This window comes from Rhinolophus sinicus, linkage group LG14 (genome assembly GCF_036562045.2).
Source record: "Rhinolophus sinicus isolate RSC01 linkage group LG14, ASM3656204v1, whole genome shotgun sequence".
Lineage (NCBI taxonomy): Eukaryota > Metazoa > Chordata > Mammalia > Chiroptera > Rhinolophidae > Rhinolophus > Rhinolophus sinicus.
Window position 1 is genome coordinate 13,810,983 of NC_133763.1, and position 20,943 is coordinate 13,831,925.

Genomic DNA, 20,943 nt, shown 5'->3' on the forward strand with positions numbered 1-20,943 from the left:
GCAGTTAATTTTGTTATCTACTGTTATTTGAAATTGAGATCTCTTTCATTAAGTAGTCTTTCATCACTGTTTGCAGCAGAAATAATCTATTACTTTGAAGTTTAGAATCTAGAAACCAGTATTGAATGTGATGTGAATGAAAAGGCATTTTAGAGTTATGGGTAATTGAGAAATCTCTGGCTTAGTAACTGGGACTCTGTCACTGACACCCAGTATTAAATTGCATCCTGAGTATTCTTCACGGAGAGTCTGAGACTTGTATTGCAATTGCTAAATACTAAAGAAATGTCCATGCTAACATAGAGGGGAGGCCATGAAATAGCTAATCACATAGTCCTGTCACTGCATGTATTTTGTTCTCAGTTGGCTGGTGAGAAAGACCATTTGTCTTCTCATCTCAGTTCTTACATTTTTAATGTATTACTCAAGTCCACAAGGTAAAATGAATTTAGATGTGTATCTATGTATAATTCTCTCTCTCTCTCTCCCCCCTCCCCCCCTCCCCCTCTCCCCCTCTCCCCCTCCCCTCTCCCCTCCCCTCCCCCCTCCCCCCCTCCCTCCCTCCTTCCTCTGCCAGATTTATCTCTTGATCCACATCCTTGATCCCTTGTACTTTTAATTCATACTATTAAATATGTGCTACTGAGATTCCTGTAGGCAGGTTTGCTCATCTTTTCTTGGAGGCATCTTCCATGGCTACCCTCCCCATGCTCAGAATTCCTCCCTCAACTCTGTGATTTTGAGCCATCCTTATTCTTCACCTACCTCTGTTTTTTTGGTGTTTTTTGCCAGGGCGGGGGGGGGTCCCCTCTTTCACTAATTCCTTTTCATATTCTTAAGCCTAAGTGTTCTCCAGTGTTCTGGTCTTGCTTTTTCCTTTTGTTTCCTCTTTAGCTTAACCTTGTGTATCTTATCTGCCTCAGTTTCATTCTACTCTAGTACATATTTTCTTCCCACGAATGTTCAGCCCTTTCCTCTTCACTGTCTCCATTTCTCCCTCCAGGAGTCTGCTTGCCTTAAAACAGCACTTTAGACACACATATATGTATTTTTCAATTCTGTAGAACATCTTCACATGGGTGTATTATGGGTACTTTATATTTAGCACGTCTGTTAAAATAAAGATTTATGAGTATGCTCCCCGGGCTGTTCATTTTGCAGTCTTGCCATCCCAGAAAATGTAACTCCGTTCTTCTGGTTGTCAGGTCAGAAACATCGGAGTCATTCTGGACTCTTATTTCTTACATATTCTATGTCTATGTCATCAGCAAATCTTCCTGGCTGATACCTTTAAACTCTCTCCAGAGTTCTACCACCCCAGTGCTGTTACCACCCCATTTAAACCATAGATGTTGTTATTTTTGTATTGTTCACTGTAGTCACTCTGCTGTGCATCGGAGGGCCAGAATTCTCTTGCATAAATGAAACTTTACAGCCTTTGACCAACAGCTCCCACGTCCCCCTCCCCCCAGCCATAATTATTGCCTCGTTTATTGCTCCTGCTCCTTAACCGGTCTCCCTGCTCTACCTCTGTGCCTCTACACGATTCTCGTCTACCCAGCCAGAGTGAACTTATTCAGACATGAGTTAAACCACTCTCACTCCTTTGTTCAGAATTCTCTCATGGTTTTCTATCATAGAGTAACAGCCAAAGCTATTATAATGGCCCATGAAGGTCCATCACGATCTAGCCCAGTACCTCTCTCACCTCGCCTCCCACCAGTTCCCCTCACTCCAGCCATGTGGGCCTTTTTGCTTGAACATGCCAGGCATGCTCCCATCTGAGGGTATTTATACTTCCTGTTTCTTATGCCTGGAAACCTCTTGCTCCAGACGGCCGTGTGCCTCACGGCCTCACTTCCTTCAGTGCCTCCTCTTCAGCGAGGCCTTCTCTGACCATGCTGATGAATCACTCCCGCCTCTTCTCTTATTCCTCTTAGCTTGCTTGCGTTCTCTCCATGTAATCTTTGCCGTCTTCCATAGGATGAGATTATTTATTTGTTTTATTATTTGTCTCAGTGAAAGGATAAGTTTCATGAAGACAGGACTTTATGTAGTTTGCTCACTGCTGTATTTCCCGTGCCTGACGTGTAGTTGGTGCTCAGGAAACATTTGTGGCAGAGTGAAGGAATCAGCACGTGAGAGAAGTGATTAATCGTTGTAGGATGAACTCATGGTAGATGATGTGAGCCTTGAAGGAAATGATGGCCTTGTTTAGAGAAACAAAGAGCAAGCAGGAAAGCCTTCGAGGCAAATAGAATAGCAAGAGCTCAGGGTTAGGGACTGAAGACTGAAAGGTTATGAACTTGGAGTCTGTGAAAATATTGTGGGAAAGGTACCGTCTTTGGAGCCCCCGGACGGAGGTTTAAATCCTCACTCACCCTTCATACCAGCTTTGTGGCATGGACATTCTAAATTTCACATCTCAGTTTCTGCACCTGTAAAATGTGGTAAAGATCCTATCTCTCAGTTGGATGGGCGGGGGGTGGGGATAGGGGAGAAGGTAAAAGGATTAGACAGTACTAATTAGTAGTCACAATACAGCCATGGAGATACGAAATACAGTTTGGGGAATATAATCAATAATGTAAAGATTATGTAGGGTGCCAGATGGGCACTGGATTTATTAGGGCGACCACTTCATAGACTGTGTAGATATCCGACTACTGTGCTATACACCTGAAGCTGAAGTTACATAATATTGAATGTCAGCTATAATTATTTACACACACACAGTGCTAAAAAATGTATACACATTTTAAGAAAGGAAAAAAACTGTATTAAAATTATGCTGATGGTAACCACTTTGAGCACCTCTTGTAATTGCAGAAGTCAAACGTGACTTGTATTCAACTTTTGTTACCGATTTATTAGGTTGGTGCAAAAATAATTGTGGTTTAAAAGAAAAATAATTGCAAAAACCGCAATTACTTTTGCACCAACCTAATATATTGACTATTAGAATTTTAATACAGTTCTTTCTTTTTTAAAAATATGTATGTTTTTTTGGCACCCTCTGTGTATATATTTATATAGTCACGGGATGTGGAGTACAACATAGGGAATATAGTCAATGGAATTGTAACAACTATATATGATGTCAGAGGGGTAGTAGATTGGGGGCAGTTATCACTTTGTGAGGGGTGTAAATGTCTAACTATTACATTGTTTTGTACACCTGAAACTAGTAATAAGAAAAGATCCTATCTCTCAGAGTTGGTTAGAAAATTAAATAAAATAATGCCTATAATAGGCACAAGAGAGAGTACCTGTACATGGTTTTCAGTGGTGCTATATGGAGAAGTAGGTCCAAACGTCATATCGATACATGTATTATAGAAACAGTACTGAGCTTATGAAGACCAAAGTTTCAAGAGCCAGCTAAAGATCTTGGGTATACCCACTGTCAAAGAGAAAAGAGAAGATTGTTCAGATTAAACATTTAAGGCAGACTTTTTAACAATTTTAATTTTCTGTACATTTAAAAAATGGTAAGCTGCTTGAGAATAGGTAATATATTTTCAATTTCTTCATGTTCCTTGTAGCCTGAAATATAGTGCTAGGTACAGAGTAGACACTTCATAAATATTTGTTTCTCACTGTGGCTTTTTAAAGTTTTGTGGTGAGCATTTTTTTTTAATTCCATGTGAGTAATAAAATATTATGTTGAATTTTCACTTGAGTCATCTTTCAGAAGGCTAACTTTAAAATGTAGATTATAATCATTGTTATTGTAGGAGTAGATTTTAAAAAGACAAACTTCAACTAGCCTTACAACTCAGTACTGAAAAATTTGTAAACCTCTTCAAATAAATCAGCTCATAGCTACTTACTCCATATATATTATTAGTGGGCCATTACTTCTGAATACGATACCACATAGGCCTTTGTTGCAGAAAAGAAGAAGAGGTGCTTCTTCTCAAATGGCCGCCTTCTAAACATATGTTTTATCGTTGATTCTGTCCAGGAGATGTACGCGTAAGGAGTCGAGCAGGATTTGAATCAGAAAGAAGAGGTTCTCATCCGTACATTGATTTTCGTATTTTTCACGGTAAGTGTTGACAGACACAATATTTCTCTCAGACTTTTAGTTAACTTCAAATCTTCATAAAATTATGCAATTTACTAAGGGGAAAAAGTATACAACAAAAAACTATATTATGTGTGGAATGTTTTAAATACACTGGGTTGTGGTAAATGACACATTATTTCTAGATAATGTTAGAAAAATGTTTAGAGACAATCGGAAATATGAAAGTTGATATAGTTTTTCTTTTTAATTTAAATATGAAATTACTTTGGTACATTTTTTCATATATATATATATACACACACATATATATGTGTATATGTGTGTGTGTGTGTGTGTGTGTGGGTGGGTGTGTATATATACATATATGAAGTTTTTTTACTCCAAATATTTTTGTCTTCACTACTCTAGACATTTCTGTGCAAATGACATTTTCTAAAGGTATTGCATAATTAACAAGGTATATCCTTTCGGTTTATCTGAAAATATATATCATCTTTGTTTGGTGATGCATATTTTGGTAGAATGCTTAGTTTGAAAACAAACATGTGGGTCTGGCCCATAATGGAGAAAAGGGAAAAAACAGAATTTCTAAAACCCTTAAATATGAAACACATTAAATCTGTTTTTGGAGAAGTTCCACTTTTGGTAATTTGGCTAAATTATTTGGATTGACACTCCAATTAAAAATATTAGAATAATTGGGAAAAATATTAAAGACATGTATTTAAGTGTATCAGAATGCTGTTAAGGCAGAGAGATGAGCCTGGCATTTTTGGCTACTTTTCCCCGTTAGTAGCTATTGATTCTGGGAAAGATGGATGAGAAGCTGAGCAGAGATTTTGATGGACACTTAAAGCTAGAAAAGCAAAAATAGATGTTTATTGCTCATCAGGGTTTGGGGGTTTGTCCTGGTAAACCCTAGATGCTTAAGTTGGAACCCCACAGTGTTATCCCTTAGAAATAAATCTTGACTTTGAAACAGCTCAATCAATGATTAGATTAAGGTGATCTGTAACGTTGGTACCTCTAACCACCTGCTTGAAGTGACTGTTAATCCTCTTTGGAGGAAGGTGACATTACCCTAAATCTCAAATTACCTCTAAATTTTTCATATGAATATCAGGCACTGAATTAAAAATAAAAAGGCATAAGGAGACAAGACAATGTGACCAAAAATGAAGAGGAAACAACAGGCAATAGAAATAGCCACAAGGGAGCCTAATATTTGAGTTATTGTACGTGGGCTTTAAAATAACTAAATGTAATTACATTGATGGAAGAAAAGACACAGGATTGAGAACTTCATTAGAGAACTGAAAATTGTAAAAGAAGAACCAAATGGAAATTCTAAGACTGAAAAATATACCATACCTTAAGTAAGAACTCACTGGAGATGGTTTTAACAGCAAATAAGACCAAAATGAAGAGAATTGGAATATAGGTCAGTGAATTGGAATATAGGTCAGAAGAAAATATTTAGAATAAAACACCATGAGGAAGAAGGTAGAAAATACAGAAAATACATGGAATATGTTCCAGTTATGCATTGCTCTGTATTTTGCTCGAGAATTTGTCAAGAATTGTGGAAGATCTGGGATTCTACCTTGTAAGCTAAAACATAAATTAGCCTGTTACTGCTTCCTGGATGCTGGCAGAAGACATAAGACCCGTGGGTCAGAGACAAAGGATTTTGTTATTCATGACACAGCAAGCAAGATGAATATCATGTTGGTTTTTCCAGTGACCCCCGTGTCCTACACTGGCAGCACAGAGGGGTTTAGGTGGATATTTTGCAAACAATGAGTTTGTATCACATCTGAGGAACAATGAGCTTGAGGAATTTACCCCCTTTTATAGTAAGACTACTCTTTGTTCCAGGAAAAGATGTCACATATCCCCCAAGGTTGCTAGCCGCAAACACAGCCCTGAGAAATGGCCCAGGTAAAGATTGGTCAGGGCTTGGCATTCTAGGCACATCTGGCAAGAATGTGCATGGACAGGTAAGGCCTCTGTGGAGGATTATCTCGCCCAATTGGAGCAGATGACCCAGAATTTACAGGCAGGAAACAACCTTTTTCATGATCATTGTTCTGAGGGTTAGTAATTGAGTCCAGATTAGATTTGTCTGTGCTGCACAGTGTCGTGATCTTCATCTGGGGTGGTTGAAACAGCAAGAGATGGCTTGGTGGCTGCACTAGATCCGTATGTCTGGGGCCTTGGTTCCTTTCTACATGTTATTTCCTGAGGCGGGAACATCCAAGATGGCTTCTGCACTCTCATATCTGGTGCCAAGGCTGGGAGGGCTGGAATTTCTGGGGCCGGCCAGGAATTCTCTCTCTCCATAAATGGTAGTCTCAGGGTAGTTGGTGTTGGCAGTTGCCTTCCCCCAGAGCAATCATTCCAAGAGAGGAGGAAGTGAAGGAGCTTCTGGTCTCTGATGGTTTGGGCCTGGATACTCGTACAGCATCACATTTTATATTCTGTTGATTTGATCTGCCACACAGCTTGCTCAAATTCGTGCAGAGAAGACATAGGCCCCACTTGTCAAAGGGAGTAAGGTTAAAAAAATTTGTAATCGTCTATCTTTAATCTGGCACAAAATATGTTGAAAGGTGATTAGGGTCCCAGGAGAAGCGAGGGAGAGTATAGCAGAAGCAGTCTTTAAAAAGATAATGACTGAGAAATCTCTAAAGCTTGATAAAAGACATTAAGATACGGAATGAAGAAGCATTATGAATCTCAAGTATAGTAACATTAAAAGAAAACCACACCTAGATATGGCACTGAATAACTGAAAATCAAAATCAAAGAGAGAAACTTTTAATTTTTAAAAATTTATTTTTCAATTACCATGGACATATAATATTGTTAGTTTTAGATGTATAAAACAACAATGATGAGACATTTATATACCTCACAAAGTGATAACCCCAATAAATCTATTACCTATCTGACACTGTACATAGTTATTGCAATATTATTGACTATATTCCCTGTGCTGTACTTTACATCCCCGTGACTATACATAATATTTTTTTTCAATTATAGTTAACATTTAATAGTATATCAGCTTCAGGAGAACAGCATAGTGGTTAGACATTTATATAATTTATGAAGTGATCCTCCCGATAAATCTAGTACCCAGTTTTTACATTATTGACTGTATTCCCCATACTGTACTGTACATCCCTATGATTATTTTGTAACTATCAATTTGTACTCTTTTTTTTCTTTTTTTTTTTTTTAAGGAGGGCACACCTCCCAGTGGCCCATGCAGGGATAGAACCGGCAACCTTGCTATTAGTAGCACCGTGCTCTAACCCCTGAGCTAACTGGCCACCCCCCAATTTGTACTTCTTAATCCCTTTCTCACCCAACCCCCAACCCTTCTCCCATCTAGTAACCACCAGTTTGTTGTCTGTATCTATGAGTCTGTTTCTGTGTTGTTTATTTTGTTCTTTAGATTCTATGTATAAGTGAGATCTTATGATATTTGTCTTTCTCAGTCTGACTTATTTCACCTAGCATAATACCCTCTGTGTCCATCCATGTTGTCCCAAATGCTAAGATAAAGAGAAAACATTTAAAAAGTAGTGAGAGAAAAAGAAAAATTATTACCTTCAAAGGAGCGACTATGAGATTGCCAGAAATAGATTGTGTTTCATTTTCAACAAAAACCAAGAAACTAGAAGACAAAGGATAGATAGCTTCAAAATGATGGGGGGAAAAACCCAAAAAACTGCCAAACGAAAATTTCACCCACAAACTCTGCTAGAGAATAAGAGAAAAAACGATACACTTCACAACTTATTATGTAAGGCCAGCGTAATCTTGATACTAAAACCTAATAAGGATATGACAAGAATAAAAAAATTACAGCTAATATCACTTACGGATACCGATGAAACATACTAAATAACCAAAATCCTATCCAAGCATCCTAAATAACCAACATATGCATGACTTATCTCTGAGGGGTGAGGAAATGCCTAACCCATAACAATAAGACTAGTCTTTTGAAAAGGTTTTATATCGACTATTTTATCAAATCCTGTCAAAGTTAACACTGAATTCTGCAAACTAAGGCTGTAAGAATTGCTTGAAGGAAAGAATATTGGTTATACAGTTTATTCTCACGTTAACATTTTAGATCTAATTTTAGATTATAAAGAACTCATTTCTTTGATTCGTAATAAAGCTTGGACTGTGTATATATTCATTTTAAGTAATGAGATATGCCTAGTTTGAAACCTTTTAAATAGGCCCATTTATTTCTATAGTATGTAAAAGTATGCAGTTGTCTTCAGGATGAAGTTATGCTGTCGTGTAGAATAAATCTGATTTTGTTAAACAGTCTGAAGCCATGTGTTCAGAAATATTTGAACCTGAAACTAATATGTCAGTTATACCTCAATAAAGTATTTGCTATCTGTAATAACTATAGCATTAATGTGTGTATTCTGTACCCAAAAAGACATTGCATGTATTATCTCATTTAATTTCACAACAGTCCTGTGAGGCTTATTTTATAGTGAGGAAACAAGGATCAGAGACCTTAAATAACTTTCCTAATATCATAAAACTAGTGAAAATGGCAGAACTTGGATTCAAACTCCAAAGCCCATGTCTTTATCCACTCTGCTGTGCTGCCTCTCCCTACGAGCACATGATAGTAAAGACCATTGCTGTAAGCACCTAGCTGCCCCCCCCCCCCCATTTATCCATGCATGCTAAATGTAAACTTATCCCATAGATGTAGATGAATGTACTTACTCAGTATTAGTCGGCTTTCAGATATGGCTCCTGTTCTTTTTGAGTAAAATTAAAGAAGGGGGGAGTTTAGAATAAAGAATGTCTTCAGATTTGTTATTCAATTATTATTCAACAAAACCTGCCCTAGAGTTAAAAACTTACAGCACCAAATAAAAAAAAAAAAATTTTTTTTTAAGACAGTCTCCAAGGGTAATTCATGATGATATGCATCTCAGTGATGCGTTTGGTTCTAAGGTGGCTGATGTGGTGACTGGAGGGCTCCCTCTGGTGGCCATTAAAACAAGTCGTCGTCAAGTCTCAAGATCCAAAGGCTTTTCTGTTAAAAATCTCTCTTGTCTAATAACTGAATATCAGTGGCATCTTTTGCTGTGCCATTTGGATGAGAGAGCGGAGAGGCCGTGGGACAGATGGGAGGAATACTGCTCAAGATGTATTGATTCTTCAGCCCTGTTGTTTCCTTAACCTATTGCCTGTATTTCCTGACCACTTTGTAATATGAGGGAAAAGAGAAAAACATCGCTTCTAAATTTGCCTGCTATCCCACATTTCATTTTTTTGACTCAGAAAAGCTAAGAATGGGTGACTGGAAGTAATTCCCATGATCATTAAGTAATACTCTCATTTAGTTTTGGTGGAGGCTGATTAGTTTGTTCATGGTCACATAGTGAGGTAATGTGATATTTTAGAAAAGAACCAGCACAGCCAACAGCTCTTTAATAGTAACTTGATTAATTCACTGAGCCCTGTTGGCTTTCTAAGCTGGATCGGAATGTAGGTAACCATGTAAGCTAGAACAAGCCTGGGACTTAAAATAAATAGTCCTAGCCTAGCAGAAGCTGGGTTTTAATAAAGACAATTTTAATTTATTGTGTATTATGCTGTGAAATAAATAATGATGTATCTCATGTTATAGAATGAGCTCGTGAAAATGCTGGTAAAAGGCTCAGATTTTATGTAATACGGTCAGAGGGTGAGGTTTTTAGTAAATGTCTGAATGAAAGTACTAGTTAAATTCTCATAGTCACTGTTTTCTGTTCCTACTTCCTTCTTTTATATATTCCCAATTACTTGTTCAACTTCATATTCTTTCCTCTCTGTAATGGCTTCTACTTGCTTGTTTCAATATAAGAATTTTGCTTCTAATCATTATAGAGGGAGGGAGTGTGTGTGTGTGTGTGTGTGTAAAGGGGAAGAATGGGGGGAGCAAACCAGAAGAAACTAGAAATTTCCATCTTAAATGATCTCCTCATGGTTCATCCTTGATTTATAGTTACCGATTCCATAGATCATATTTTGGAAGTTATTCTAGGACAGTTCTGGAAATCTGTCTGTCTTTTAGAAAACTTACTCTTCAGTTTGGCATTGTGTTTTAGAAGCTGTTGAAATGTGCTCCTATGTGCTTATTCTACTTCTGAGGGTTTACTCTCAGGGAATCAATTAGGATGTGCTTAAAGATTTAGTTATAAGAATTTTATTATAGAATTGTAAGAAAAATAAAGGTTAGAAACAGTCTAACAGCAAAAAGGTTAAGTAAATTATGATAATTTCATACCTTAGGATAATACATGACTAATCAAAATGATGGCACATATAAGTATATTTATTGACTTGAAAAGGTATTTATGAATTTCAAGCAAAAAATATTATGAAATATCTTCAATAATAGAAAAACTATATGTACACCTGCATATAGAAAATAATTCATAGAGGAGCATTTGAGATCTTGCTCTCTAGCATCTGTCGTCAGTTTGGCTCAAATAAACTCTTATTAAAATCCTCAAAAAAGAAAAGAAAAGAATTCATAGAAAAATATCTAGAGCCCTAGGCTAACAATGGTTGTTTCTGGACAGGCAAGCCTTCCCATGCAAATTCTGCCCTTTCTTGAACCTACATTGAGCAGAATATAATGCTTAGGGCAGCTATTCCCAGAAGAAGGGACCAGGAAAGAGTTGAATGTCACTGAAAATGACAGGGTGGGAAGCTCTCTAGGTTTCCTCTCGCCACCAAAACAACCACTAAACAGGTAGCGGGAGTGGGGTGGAGGGTGGAGGTGGGGGGACAGAATCACCTATTTCAGGTCTCTGGATCCTGATTGGACATTTACAACAAGAGGGGAGTGCCCGATGGAGGGAACGGCTGCTGTTGGGTAGTTGGGCCGCGTGTGTGCACCAGTGATCGTCCTGTTCCTCAGCTCCTCAGCCTGTGGGGATGGAGTGGCTCACGGTCCTGGAGTGGCTTGCTGAAGCCAGTGTGGGCAGTGGGGCCTTGTCCTCCAAAAATTTAGAGTGCATGTTTAAGTCAATCGGGCAGATCCTGGAGGTATAGGTACAGGCGTTTACCTGGGTTTGGGCCCTTTTGGCTGCAGAGGGCTTCACCCATGGCATCTACCAGAAGATTTAAAGAATCAGTACTTTTCTTTCACCCACCCCCACCCCGCCTTTTAGAGCCAGACGTTTCAGAAAATCTATGTTGGGTCACTGGCTGACTGCAGGAATTTCAGTGACCACACACAACAAGGAATAAACAAAGTCAAATAGATATGCAAAGGCAAAAATAGTTTGGAAAAGTCACAATACAGATGGCTCCAGCCCACAAACAAGCAAAAACAAACAGTCCTGGAGAAGTGAGAGATTGTATTTCCAGTATAATACTCAGAATGTCCAGTTCTCAATTAAAAACACTATAAAACATACAAAGGGACCAGAAAGTATGGCCAACTGTCTTAAATGCTCAATGAACTAAAGCTAACCATGGACAAAGAATGAAAGGAAATGAAGAGAATGTTGTATGAACAAAATTAGAATCTCAATGGATAGAAATTATAAAGAGGAACCAAATTCTGGAGCCGGAAAGTACAATAACTGAAATGAAAAATTCACTAGTGGGATTCAACAGCACATGTGAGCAGGCAGAAGAAAGGATTAGCAAGCTTGAAGATTAGCTCACTGAAATTACACAGACTGAAAAGCAGAAAGAAACAAGAATGAAAAATGAATAGATCCCAAGAAACTAGTGGAGGAACATTATGTGTATCAATATATAAATCATAGGAGTCCTAGCATGAGAAAAAAAGAAAAAGGCAGAAAAAAATATTTGAAGAAATAATGGGAAATTTCCGAAATTTGATGAAGACATGAATATACACATCCAAGAAGCTCAGGAAAGAGATCCACACTGAGATACATTATATTCAAAATTTTAAAACCCAAAGTCAAAGAATTTTGAAAGCAAGAGAGAAGCAACTTGTAATAAACAAGGGATAATCAATAAGATTAACAGCTGATGTTTTGGAGGCTGTAAGGGGTGGGGATGATGTATTTCAAATCCTGAAAGGAGAGGGTGGCTATCAACTGAGAAATTTGTATCTGGTCAAATTATCCTTCAGAAATGAAAACGAGATTAATATATTTCCAGACAGACAAAAGCTGAGGGAGTTCATTACCAGTAGACTTGTCCTACAAGAAATGCTAACGGGAGTCCTTCAGGATCAAATGAAAGGGCACTAGAGTGTAACTCAAAGCCATAGAAGCAAAGGATACTGATTAAGATAACTACATAGGTAAACATAAAAGCCAGTATTATTGTACTTTGTTACTGTCCATTTATAAATCTATTTAATGGCCACACAAAATATAAAGATGCAGTCTGTGACAATAACAGTACAAAGGTAAAGAGATGGAGATTACAAAAGCAGAGTGTACACTGTTGACACTAAGTTGGTGTTATTCAAACTAGGGTGTTATAAGTTTAAGATATTAATTGTAATCAACAAGATAACCACTAAGAAAATAACTAAAAAATATATAGAAAAGGAAAGAAGAGGTACTCAAAATGGCACACTATAAAAATCAACGAGATGATGGGGCGGCCAGTGGGCTCAGTTGGTTAGAGCTCAGTGCTCATAACACCACAGTCACCGGTTCGATTCCCACATGGGCCAGTGAGAAACAATGGTTTGAGCTTGGAGCTGATGGGTCCTGAAAAAATACACTGTTACCCAGTATTCCCCAACAAAAATTAAAAAAAAAAAATCAACTAGATGCTAAAGGCAATAATTGAGGAATTAAGGAACATAAACAAAACATACAAAATGGCAGAAGTGAATTCTTCTGTGTAAAGGCAGAGATGGACAAATGGATTGAAAAAACAGTCCATCTGTATGCCGTGTAGAAGGGACTCACTTTAGATATAAGGACTGTACAAAGAGGTTGAAAGTAAAAGGATGGGCATGGCATTCTATGTAAATAGTAACCAAAAGAAGGCACAGAGGGCTGGGTGGCTGTATTATTGTCAGACAAAGTAGACTGTACGTCAGAAAAGGTTACAAGAGACAAAGAAGGACATTGTACAATGATAAAATGTTCAATGCAGAAAGAAATATAAATTATACACACATTAAACCACAGAACCCCAAAATATATGAAGCACACATTGACTTCATTGAAAGAATAAGCAGACAATTCTACAATAAGGAGACTTTACCTATTTTCAATAATGAATAGAACCAGACAGATTCAATAAAGAAATAGAGGACTTGAATAAAACCCTAAGCCAATCAGACCTATCAGGAATGTATGGAACACTCCAGGGTACACATTCTTTTCAGACTTTCTCCCAAATAGACCATATGTTAAGCCACAGCAGAATTCTTACTAACCTTTTTCTTTTTTTCTTCCTTTTTTTTTTTTTTTTTTTTCAGTGTAAGGGACTTACCCTGAAGTACAAACTGAAATGTTTTGCTTGCCACATTTGGCCTATGAGCTGGCCTGAGAAGGGGTGGGTGCAGTCCTCCTGGGCCCAATTTAGAGAAATAGCAAAGTCGTGTTGATAAGACGGAGAGGAGAGCGCCATTGGGGTGGAGAAGCTCAGAGGGCTCCACTGTCCTCTCCTAAGATCTCGCTCCCATCCCGCTAAGCACTGGGTGTAAAGCGTTAGTCCAGGAAAATTCAACCCATTCCTAATGACTCTTTAAAACAAAGAAAGTGGCACATCAGACAATTTAATTATGCAAAAGAGTGGAAGAGAGCAGAACTTAACAGTGATTGAAAAGCACTTCCCAGAGAAAGGTATCATTGAACTGATGAAAATTGTGGCCAAATTTTCTACACACTTACAAAATAATAAACGAAGCAATAATTTCACTGTAAAGCACAAATTCAAGAAATCAGGGAAAAGATAATAAGACAACAAAAGTAGTTGAAATATGTACATTCAGAATCAGGAAATGGAGCAAAAATTTAAATATATCCCAGAAATGAGGACATTTGGTAGGAAAACAAGGTAGAATATGCACTAAACAAGGTAATGAGCATAGTGAATAGAAATGAGCAAAGCAAACAAAACTAATAGTTAAAAAGATTTGGAGAGAAAGTGATACAGCAGACAGGCAAAGGTGTTTCAACATAACCGTTTAAAGTCTCTCTGAATAATAAAGCTAAGATAGTGGCACTGAATAAATATTTAGATATAATTCAAGACAACTTTTCAGAAATAACAGATTTGAATTTACGTGTTGAAAGAACACACCATGTACCAGGTGACATGAGGTCTATCCTAGCAAGTCATTAGACTTGAAGATAAAAAGCTATTCTGTGGGTCACTTATAAAGGGGAAAATAATGGGTTTGCCTCAGGTTTTAAATTGCAATATGAGAAGACAATGAACCAATACCTTCAAATACACACGGGGAAGGAAAATGAGAGCCACAAAGTTTATATGTAGTCAATCTGTTCTTCGAGTACAAAGACTACCAACAAAAGTTTGAACATTTAAGAATATATTGTTTGTGAGGTGATGTTTTTATGAGCTCTTCTTAAGGAAACAAAAGGTAACTGGGGAAGGAAGCCATGGTAAAAGGACCTGAATATATTTAATTCTAGAGTGGAATATGAAGTGGGGATTTGAGTGAAAGAAAAATAATAAGTGCTCTGACAATTAACAAACATTAGAGGAGGAAAGGGAAGTAGGATGGGCTATCAGTTGATTTCCTGATGTGTAATAACAAAAAATTAAAGGATGATATCTAAAGCTGTTAAACAAGTGGTAGAAATATAAGGATATTTAACAAAATGAAGGTATTTTTGCAAACTGTAAAATTGTAGCAATGTCTTTCAGTAGAGGATTGGTTAATAGATTATGGTTCATTCATATGACGGAATATTTTACAGCCTTAGAATGAGGAAGGTACTAATAGGAAAATAGCTCCAAGATAAATTAAAAAGCAAGATGCAGACCAGGTTGTATACTATGCTACTATTTATGTAAAAGAGGTAGAAAAATATATAATGATGTTTCCCTATATTTGATCAAAAACCTCAGGAAGGATACACAAGAAACTGAGAAAAAGATTATCATTTTAGGGGAGGCCTTGGCACTTGGTTGGATGGTGGATCTGGTAGGTTGAGGTTTTGCATTGATCTTTCTCCCTCCCTCCCTCCTTCCCTCCTTTTCAATTTTGAAACATGAGTGAACTACATATTCAAAAATTAGATGGGTGAAAAAATCAAATATCCACCCCCATCACCAAGTTCTGATCCTGTATTAAAGTCTAAGAGCTTCCAGGTAGTTTTAGATGCCATCTCTGCAAGTTCCCATGGGATTTTCAGTCCTTTCCAGAATGAATCTTAGGTGTAGGCTCCTCAGGCCCTCTGTCTGAAGAAAATACTTTTCTCTAGATGATTTGATGTTTCCTCTGGACAGGTTCTCTGTCCTTAGATTGTGAAATAATCAGTCGTGATTAAGGCTGGTTCTATCATTAAGTAAAAGTCTGGAAGGCATTGGGCTCCTGTCATGAGTGAGCATTTCCCCCTGAGTTAATGTCTAACATTCATTCTCAGCTTCAGGTGGTCAAAACAGAACTCTTGATAATAAGTCCCAATTTCAGGGCTCTGTGAAACAGGCAAAAGACATGAATTATTGTTAGTTTTTTTCAGATAAGGAAAATGAGACTTAGAGAACTTGTAACTTGTCAGAAGTCATCCAGAAAATAGGAGAAAGGCAGGGGAGGGTATAACTGTGACCTTGTGGATAGAGGCCTGACTTCAGACAGTGCCAGTTGTCTTAACCGCTCACTGTGAGTCCTGCCATGTTGACACAGAGACTTGGCGTAGCAGATTGAGTTGTTGGGGTTTTCTCCTCAGATAAAGCTCATTCATTTTTTGGGGGGTCTTATACAATTATCCTCCCAAAGAGATTCTCAAAATTTACTTCAAGGATGTGTTCATTAGTTTGGGCATATAATTTGAAAGCAGTCACCCTACTACCGTGTTTTCCCCAAAAATAAGACCTGCCCCAAAAATAAGCCCCAGTTAAGATCGTCAGACAGACAGATGCATTTACGTTATGACGATGTTCCAGAAGATGATATGACTATGTATTTGAATAAATAGTAGATTGTTGTACATGAGAAAATAAGACATCCTCTGAAAATACGCCATAGTGAGTCTTTTGGAGCAAAAATTAATATAAGACCTGGTCTTATTTTTGGGGAAATACAGTATTAGTATATATGCATGTGCATACCCATTATGCAGTGTAATTGCCAGTAGTAAAATTATTACCATTTGTGTGTAAGATAAATTGGAGTCATGCTCATGACCTTGAACTCGTTTAGTTACTGTTCCATAATGGATAGAATATGTGTCTTCTGCAACATTTCATGAAACTATGAAGTACCTTATAATACAGAGATAGTGGTGCTAGTATTGTATCAACTAGACCTCATCTGCTCCCCATATATTTGTAAAAGGCGAAAGATTTATGCGACCTGAAGAGAAACCAGAGTACTCCCATATATTTGTGCCATTCCATTCTGTCTCTTCCAGATCTATTCTAGGAGAAGACTAGAAAGGTTACATTAAATACTTACGTTCCTGTACATTAGCTTTTTTTCTGTGTTGCTTTTTGTACATATTTTCATCTAAGTAAGAATAATTTTAAATAATGGTATGCATACAATTTTTATAATAAACAGTTAACAAACAATACTGTGAAGATACGAGTAATACTGTGGACACAGGCATTGTAAACAGACATCTGTGCTTTAAAATCCATTTGTCACCTGTTATTGGCTGTATGTCCTTGGGCAGGTTACTTAACCTCTTGTAGATTCAGTATTCTCGTAGGTAAAGTGGAGGATAATATTTATCTTTTGAGATTGCTGAAGGCTAAATGACATACTTTTTGTAAAGCAAATAACGTTGCTTTCACTGAACTTAGGCTACCCTAGTTTCCTCAAACATACTAATTCTAGTTCAAACATAATCACTTGACATTAATAGTTTACCATTTGGTTCCAGTCCTTTTAATGTGCATTACATTGATAAAGATAAAAATTTAAATCCACAATTGTTCTAGATGTTTTCTATTTTAGACTCACTGGAATGAAAAATAAGGAAGTAAACCTTATAACAATGCATTATTTTCTTTCTCGCTTATGTGAGTATACAGAAACCTCAAAACTCATCAGATATCCCAAAAACAGTATGCATGTATTCAACATGTATTCAGTATGTTTTACACATACCTACTTGGCACTATTATTAGGCTTTGGAATACAGAGATAAAAAAAATAGTTTGTGCCTGCGTTAGAGGTCATCGTTTGTTGAAGGAGAAAGGTACATAAGCAGTTATAATGCAATATCAGAAGTAGTCTCATGGGTGTCTGCACGGGAAACGATGACAACCCAGAGGCCATGCTTCCCATCTCTCTCAGATGTGTATGTGCAGGTGTTCAGGTGTGCTTCCCAGGTGAGGTGACACCTGAGTCGAATTTGGAGAGAGCCAGAACCTGGGACAGGGAAGCTCCATCTCTTCCAGGCTAAGGAGATGGAGTTCGTTATAAGATAATGAGGAGCCAATGAATACTTTTATTTAGAGCAACATGAACAGATTTGTAACTTATGATAATTAACTAGAAGCACACCTGCAAGCAATGGCATCAGCATCGATTTTGTCATCTGTGTTGCCACCATTTATGTAACACCTGTTATATATCTGACTTGTGTATACGTTATCTCATTTAATCCAGAACCCTTTGTATGAGATATCATCACCATTATTTTATAGATTAAATAGAGGAGTTAGTGAATGACACACAAGAGAGAATATGTTTGATTACCTGCCTTTCCACCTGGTGATTCTAAGTTAATGGGAGTTAAGATGAGAGATGATGATTTATTGATCCTTCATCTTGGTTTTCATGAGTTTATATTGTGAACATTTCACTGAATTTAGTTTGATTCTAGAATTTAAAGATACCATGTTCCCTAGAGATAACTTTTAACCCAAGTCTTTGTTACTCAAAGAAACTGGTTTATTCTTACACGAGAAGGAAAAGTCTGTTAGACTAACAGAAAGAGAACATTTCAGTCTCCAATGAGGAACCACCTTTTCTAGAATTTGTCGTCATACATAATTTTTATCCCTATCCTTTAGTTCTCTTACAGGATTCCTATAAACTATGTTATTCTGCATTCCATTTCCTTTTTCCCTAAATTATCTTAGGGAAATATTTGAAATGATACCTTATTAGGATTTGAGATGTGTAATTGCTGAAGTCTTATGTAACTTGAGACCTGGCTTCTCAAATATGAAGCATAGTTTGAAACTAGAGTTTGTCTTTCTGCTCCATAATGTGTATATAGTGTATTGAAGCAATCGAGTGAGGGATAATTCTTGGAAGTTAAAAACCAGACAAACAAAAAACTAATTAGTAATCTAGCCCCACTCCACATTATTAGCTTTCTGAATGCTGTCAAAATTACATATTTATCTCTTCGTTTTTAGTTATTTAATTGAAAATACAAATAAAGTACCTCTTCTTTCCTAGAAATGTGGTATAGCAATTAATTAATTTAAAATAATATTTGTGTATAACTAGAAAAGGGTATTACAAAGATAGTATATGCAGTTTTGCGTTGCTATACTCACCTTTTACTCCTTTTATTTCAGCTCAATCTGAAATTGAAGTTTCTGTGTCTGCAAGAAATATCAGAAGGTTACTAAGTTTCCAGCGATATCTTAGATCTTCACGCTTTTTTCGTGGTACTACCGTTTCAAATTCTCTAAACATTTTAGATGATGATTATAATGGACAAGCCAAGGTGGGTATAGCTTTTTCAAGAAAATGTTAATTTTTTGATAAGTTTAACGAAGCCTTTTTTTCCCTATACAGTACTGATTTATGGAGTCTTTTTGTATGAGAAAGTCATTTAAGCCCATTTTTCAGGTTTTTCCTTTAGAGTAGCTGTTCATTTCATGATTAGGTATTACAGAGCAAGGGGCATTTTTGAAGTAACTAAATAAATGAAAGTGTTTTCATTTATTATGACATTAAGTAAAAAGTAGATCAATAAAACATTAAACTATAAGATCACACAGACTGTTAATGCTGGGAAGAATATTATGGATTATCTGATCGAATTTCTGTGTTCAGTAGATAAGGAAATGATGGCCTAATTGAGCAAGAGACTTGTTTGAGCCCACCCTCCTGATTCAGAGGTAAACCAGTACAGCAAGTTAGGTCTCATGACTTTCAGACGAATGATTTTTCATAGTCTCTTGCATCAATGAGGTATTTTGAGAATTTAGGTGTGTGTTAATTATATCCAGTGATTTTGAGCATTATTTTCTTACAATAAATGTTTTAATGAAAGTGGAGATTAGGTGAGCTTGTTTTTGACCAAATGAGAATTTTTAATAATCTTACATTTCTAATATTTTTTAAATTAGTCTTTGACTTAATATTTCAGGCCAGATTTTGTAAATGTGTGTAGATAGGGCTGGGGTACTTTTATGATGACATTCAAGTGGAAAAAATTTGCTTCCCTGTTTGATAAAAGAAATCAATGGAAAGTGTTCATGATTTTTTAAAAAAAATCTAACGAGTTCTGCGTTTTAGAATGAGAATATTGATCTGTGTGTAATTGTATCATAATTGATCTCTTCTAGTAGTATCTATGCTTATGTCAATTTATTCATAAATGCATGCATACAACAATGAACTTTTGGAAACAGTAAAATTTTTTTTCTTAAAAATAAAGTCCACAGAATTTTTAAGTTGCATATATATAGTGTAAAAATATAATCTATTTGGTTTTTAGGGTCACTGTGTGGTTTGTTTGCTTGGCTGAAGTACACATCAATCTAAAAATTAACGCAGTATATGCTATTATTTTATAAGGATATTTAAAGAATATAAATAAATGCCCATAAGTTTGGAGTACTTTTTAAGAAAATGAGTAGCAAATAATTTAAGCATGGTATGGCATAGATTTCAGGTGCCTAGGTTCCTGAATCGGACTGCCTGAGTTAAGACCCCAGCTCTATTACTGTCTAGCTGAGCAAGTTACTTACTTGTTGCCTGTTTCCCCCATCTATAAATGAGGATTGAAAACAATGCCTCTTGATAGTGTTGGTGTGAATAGTGAGAGTGAGTAAAGCACTTTTAACAGCACCTGGAATATAGTAAGTACTCAGTTATTATAACATTTTTACTAGATTTTTAAAATCTAGTTTCTGGACCATGCAATGTCTGAATCACACTTCTGTGAGTTATGTTAGAATTCTTGAAAGATTGTGGGCGTATAGGAACATGTTGAAAGAAACACTAACCTTACCTGTACATTCATTACTTGGAAAACAAAATAATATTTGTTTTTTTTAATGGAGTTTAATCCCTTCAGACCTTTTTTGGAGCCAGTTGGAAAAGTCATGATTAAAAGGACAATGATATTTAGCATTTCTTAAAGTAAATCAGTCACTTACCATTTTCATTAACTTTTCTGAACTATCTATAAAAGATGGAGAGTGTTATTGACATTAAATTATAGTAGGAATGTTTGGTTTTCATTTCAGTGTATGCTGGGAAAAGTTGGAAATTGGAATTTTGATATCTTTCTGTTTGATAGACTAACAAATGGTAAGTGAAGAATTTGACTTTCTCAAAGTAATGTATTGTCTAGATTGATACATTGATGGATTATTGCTTTCATTTACTTTGCTTTCATTTACAAGCCCTCTGCTGGTAGAGGGGCCATCATTTTGTCCCTTCTTTATGACTGATTTATAAGCCGGGAGAATCAATCTCATAATTTCAGTTTTTGATTATTCTTATCAGCAATCCAAAAAGTCATCAG

The 20,943-nt window shown here is 36.5% G+C and overlaps 1 protein-coding gene across 11 annotated transcripts in view; it reads left to right on the top strand.

Annotated features, from left to right (window-relative positions):
- The window catches only part of PDE7A (phosphodiesterase 7A), a 97,491-nt gene that overhangs the window by 43,179 nt on the left and 33,369 nt on the right, over positions 1-20,943 (top strand). For all 11 annotated transcript variants that reach the window (XR_002135769.2, XR_012491762.1, XR_012491763.1 and 8 more), the window contains exons 3-5: positions 3,968-4,051; positions 18,758-18,909; positions 20,663-20,726. Coding sequence is in view for 3 of the 11 variants with exons in the window: in XM_019710689.2 (XP_019566248.1) it covers positions 3,968-4,051; positions 18,758-18,909; positions 20,663-20,726 (300 nt within the window). In the remaining 8 variants the exon portion in view is untranslated. The remainder of the gene's footprint in view (positions 1-3,967; positions 4,052-18,757; positions 18,910-20,662; positions 20,727-20,943) is intronic.